The sequence below is a fragment of the Vicia villosa genome, linkage group LG6, assembly GCF_029867415.1.
Source record: "Vicia villosa cultivar HV-30 ecotype Madison, WI linkage group LG6, Vvil1.0, whole genome shotgun sequence".
In the NCBI taxonomy this organism is placed as follows: domain Eukaryota; kingdom Viridiplantae; phylum Streptophyta; class Magnoliopsida; order Fabales; family Fabaceae; genus Vicia; species Vicia villosa.
In genome coordinates, this window is record NC_081185.1 from 12,512,380 (window position 1) to 12,517,712 (window position 5,333).

General features: G+C 29.9%; 1 protein-coding gene across 1 annotated transcript; it reads left to right on the top strand.

The window, feature by feature from the left end:
* Positions 1 to 217: 217 nt before the first annotated feature.
* Positions 218 to 1,988, top strand: LOC131611235 (amino acid transporter AVT1I-like). The gene is made up of 3 exons (XM_058883322.1): positions 218 to 420; positions 588 to 1,195; positions 1,433 to 1,988. The coding sequence occupies exons 1-3, from the start codon at positions 222 to 224 to the stop codon at positions 1,949 to 1,951; spliced, it is 1,326 nt and encodes a 441-aa protein (XP_058739305.1). The 5' UTR covers positions 218 to 221; the 3' UTR covers positions 1,952 to 1,988.
* The last annotated feature ends 3,345 nt before the right edge of the window (positions 1,989 to 5,333 follow it).

Genomic DNA, 5,333 nt, shown 5'->3' on the forward strand with positions numbered 1-5,333 from the left:
TATATATACCCACGTTCACGTGTTTATACTGACAGATATGATTTTCAAGATTTGCCGTAAAAACTTGAAATCTTCTTGAGTGTTTGACTTGTGCAGAATTAAACAATTTTATGTGAACAAAATCATTGCAGCAGCCATGCAGGCATTTGGTGTCATTGAGTCATGACTCATCAAAGGATCTTAGTCAACTATTTCATTTGCTCACCTATATATATACTCTCATGTTCTTCATCGTTTTCAAAGAATATTCATCAATATTCAGTAAACAGCTCCACCAGAAAAACATGGCTACCACCTTAAATGAACCTTTACTTGGATATGCCAAAGATGATGAAGAGAAAGACATAGCATCTTACCTTCCTAACAAACACGAAGTATCTTTCTTTCGAACATGTTTCAATGGAATCAATGTAATTCTAGGTATTAATCTAAAATCCTTATCATATATTTAACGACACTGATCCAAAAAAAAGATAGCAGTGCAGTTTATTGTCTGTTTGACTTCTATTTCTGTATATATAGATCATTTAGAGTTATATATATTGATGATAATTTTTTCTTATTTGATTTTGATTTTGATTTTTCAGGTATTGGAATACTATCGGTACCACATGCATTAGCTTCGGGAGGGTGGTTAAGTTTAGCACTTTTATTTTCTATTGCGGGGGTAGCATTTTACACCGGTTTATTAATGAAGCGATGCATGGATATAAATTCGAATATTACAACATATCCTGATATAGGCGAACTTGCATTCGGAAAAACCGGAAGATTGATAGTATCCACATTGATGTATACGGAACTATACTTGATTTCGGTAGGTATTTTGATTCTAGAAGGAGATAATTTGAGTAAATTATTTCCTATTGGAGATTTTGAAGTTGTTGGTTTTTCATTTAGTGCAAACAATTTCTTTGTGATATTGGTTGCACTAATTATTTTGCCAACGGTTTGGTTGGATAATCTGAGTTTACTTTCGTATGTATCTGCAAGCGGTGTCTTTGCTTCGGTTATTATTATTTTGTCGATATTATGGACCGCGACATTTGATGGAGACGGTGTTCATCAAAAGGGTGATATTGTTAATTGGAAGGGAATCCCTACTGCTCTTAACTTGTATGCTTTTTGTTTTTGTGCACATCCGGTTTTTCCGACTCTCTATAGTTCCATGAGGAAAAAACATCAATTCTCCAATGTAAGTGCTTTCGATTTTTTTTCTTAAATTTCGATGTTTTGGTTTTTGAACTTTTTAAATATCTTGACCTCAAAAACATCATATGAATGCATTAATGCGTTTCATTTTTCTTTTGTCTGTTTATTTTTTTTTTGTCTGTTTATCTGTTATCTATTTGTCTGTTATTTATGTATAATTTTTATTATATATAAAAATATAAAAGATTATGCATTAATCTGTTTCATTTTTATATTGTAGGTCCTAATTTTATGCTTTGTATTAGCTACAGTTGGTTATGCATCAATGGCTATAATAGGTTACTCGATGTTTGGTTCAAAAGTTGAATCACAAGTAACATTAAATTTGCCACTAGACAAAATAAGTTCGAAAATAGCGATATACACGACATTGGTGAATCCGATATCGAAGTTTGCTTTGATGGTGACACCGATTACGAATAGTTTAAAAGATTTACTTCCAAAGAGATATCAAAATAATAGAATGTCGAATATTTTTGTGAGTGCGGCTCTTGTAATTAGCAATGTTATTGTTGCATTGTGTGTTCCATTATTTGGATCTCTCATGTCATTGGTTGGAGCATTTTTGAGTTTCACTGCTTCTATTTTGCTTCCTTGTTTGTGTTACTTGAAGATTTCAGGGACTTATAGGAAACTTGGATTTGAGACTATGACAATAGTGGTGATAATAATAATGGCTATAACAATGGCAATATATGGGACTTATACTTCAATTGTTGAAATAGTCCAAAATTTGTAATAGTTAATGTATCAATTATATTTGATTATGGCCTATTTTGAGTTTGGCTGAAAAAATGTATTTAATTATACATGCATATTTAATTACAATGAAGGAGTGAATTCACATCAATGATAGAGGAAGAGTTTGAAAATTTCAAAGGTGGTGGGTGAAGATGATTGGATTTGGTGGTGGTGGGTGATGAGAGAAAGCCAAGTATGTTTTGGAAATAAATGAGAGATCAAATAAAATAAATTAAAAAAATGGGAATGGTGAGTGTACATACAAGTACATAAAAGTGGAAAATAGATATGAGGAAAAATTAAATAAAAAACAAGAAAAGATGGCTAGAGTATTCAAGTGTTTTATAGTGGGAATCGGGTATTATGAGGCTTAAGGCAGAATTAATTTATTATAGTTTAAAAATAATATTCAATTAAAATAAAATAAATTATTTGTGTAAAGAAATTTAAAATTTGTTTTAAACAAATTTGAAAAAAAAATATCATTTACTTAATTTCACAAAAATATGCTACTTGAAGAAAAATTATCTTATGACGAAATATACAAAGTGTTAATTATTTTGAAACATTATTAATTTTATAAATTTTGAAGTTTTTTTTAGAAATTAGAAGTCTATTTTAAGGATCTACAAAAATGAAACCTGAGGCGATGCCTCAGTTGCCTTAGGCTTAGGCCGACCTTGGTGGGAATTAGAAATAAAAATAAATTACATATAAGAGTATAAATAGGGAACACAAATTTAGAATTTTATTTATTATATTACTTCACCTTACCACCTCAATTTTAAATATATTTCATTTTTTTTTAAATTCTAAATTATCCTACTTTTTAAAAAAATAAATAAAAGGTGAGTGTAGTCAATTCTATTGACGTCCCTTCAAATTTTAATAGAATTTGTCCATAGTTTAAAAGTGATCTATATAATTTTTTTGTCTAAGTTTATTTTATTATTATTTAATTGATATTTAATTATTTTAAATTATTATTTAATATAATTATAATATATTTAATTAGTATTTTGATTTATAACAAATTATTCATTAAACAAATACAAATTAAACATAATTTAAATTGTATTACAATCATTTAAATGATTTATTACATTATCAAAGAGGTCTTTTGAAGTGATCTCAGGTTTCATACCGGCGATGTGATTGAGAAGAAGTTCACACATCTTCATTAGAAAAAAGATAGTCCTACATAATGTTTAAGAGTTCTTGATCGTCCACCGAACTATCGTAATTTAATTTGTTGCTCATGTATTGAAAGTTTTGTTGCGTTATTGTTTAGGTTGATTTTGTAATGGTTGAGCAATAACAATATCGGTAGAGGGATGGATTTGGTGTGAATGGTTGTGTTGGGTAAAAAGGAGATTGTCGTTGTGGTGTTTGGTAGTCGATGTTTGTCTGAGATGTTGATTATGTATATTCTTATGGGTATGATGGGTTTGTGGCAACTATTCGTTGTTAAAAAGATGAATTAATATGCTAGAGGTTGTTGCTGATAGAAAGGTTATACTCTTCATTTGTAACTGGGTGTTTGACATGTATTGATTTTGGGTGTTAATGAAGGTTGTTTTATGGTTTCATAATTTTGTTGTGATGGCATATGAGTGTATGACATGTATTGATTTTTGGTGTTATTGAAAGGTACTTGGTTTGACAATTTTGTTGTGTTGGGATATGATTATATGTTTTTTGTTGAGTATGTTGGAAGTTTGAAAATGATGGTTATTAACACAGGTCAACTAACAATCTATATTCAGATAGATAGCCAGTTGTAATTGATCTATACCATGTCATGTATTCACAATTTGGTTTACGTTTAGTTGGCATGACCTAGTCAATCATGGCAATGTTGTGGTGATTCCTCCTCTGAATACACTCTTCCTTGTTGCAGTCTTTTCAATTGTCAAATGCCCATTTGTGAGACACTTGACTTTTGTGTTTTTGTTTGAAGCACATCGACAGATCAGGGATGTTCGGATCCATTTTAGATTAAATCTATAACAATGGTGATTTTCTACAATAGTGAACATGAGAATTGGTATTTATGCAATCCAAATGGTTGCATCGTCTCCATACCTTATATAGGCATCTTGTATAGCCAGATATGGCCTTCACATAAACTGATGCATTAAATGTATTTATTAGATTTTTAAAAATTAATATTAACTACGGAATGAGTATTAGTTTAGTTTAGTGGTGATACATCATTTGCTTTGATGTAATTTATAATAAATGATCTCTAAGCAACGACACAATACAATGAACAAATTTATGCTTGAGACATGTTAAAAAAAAATTTCGAAATACCAATATTATCAGGTTCCCATCAATAAAAAATAAAATCTTAGGTATTTAAAAGAGAGAATAAAAGCAATTTATCATAGTTATTTTGGTGGAAAGAAAAGAAAGAAGAGAAAGAAGGGAAGAAAGAGGGGAGCTAGGGCATGAAGGAGAAGAATTCCATTGAAGAAGGTGAAGCTTTTGCTAAGGTAAAGGTGGGGTTCTTACTCTCTAAGGTTTGGCATGTGGATGGGTATGATAGAGATTAGGTTTCATAATTGAAATTCATGAGTGTGTGAAGAATTGCAATGTTGATAAATATTGAAAATTGGTAAATGGTTTGCTGCGAATTTGATGTATTATTAGAGGTTTTGATAAGTGGATGATGTTGTGATTGGTGTTCAACCTTTAACCTTTCAATTTCATAGTTTTGTATTTCTAGGGTTTATGTTAGATTTCATGAAATGGTGGTCTAAACATGTTTTATGCGCCGTTCGAAGCGTTGGGAAGCAAATGAAATTATCTATATGAAAGAAGTATAATGGTTATCACATGATGAATAAATTATGATGTTGTTAACATGTAATTATGTATATGTGCATTATAACTTGATAATTTGTGAATAACATTGTGATGGCATGTTATGTGGTGTAATATTCATGATGTGTATGAATGAATATGTGTTATTTGAATGTTCTTGTGGAGAATGATTACTTGATTACTTAATTATAATGTGGTTGTTTTAATAACATGTATGTATGTGAATATGTGTTATGGCTTGATGAAATGTGATTAACATGTGTTGATATGATACATTGTAAGTTATTCATATTGTATACCGTAATAAATTGATGAGGATGTGCACACATGTATTGGCAATTGTTTACTACATGTATAACGAGATGTTGAATTGGTGAATATTATGAGTATGATTTATATGTGAGTGATAACATGTTACTTGAATCGTATTTATGTAATATGTGAATTGATGTTGATAGATAATAATATTGTTGACATGATATGTGATATGCTAATTATTGTGATGATGAATGTTTTGTGTATGTTTGTATGCTGTGAAGATGTAGTTGAGA

Excerpts from the sequence above, each read along its gene's own strand:
- LOC131611235 (XM_058883322.1), top strand. The coding sequence starts at position 222 with ATGTTCTTCATCGTTTTCAAAGAATATTCATCAATATTCAGTAAACAG. Across the intron at positions 421-587 it reads TGGAATCAATGTAATTCTAG|GTATTGGAATACTATCGGTA; the intron begins GTATTAATCTAA and ends TTGATTTTTCAG. Across the intron at positions 1,196-1,432 it reads AAAAACATCAATTCTCCAAT|GTCCTAATTTTATGCTTTGT; the intron begins GTAAGTGCTTTC and ends TTTATATTGTAG.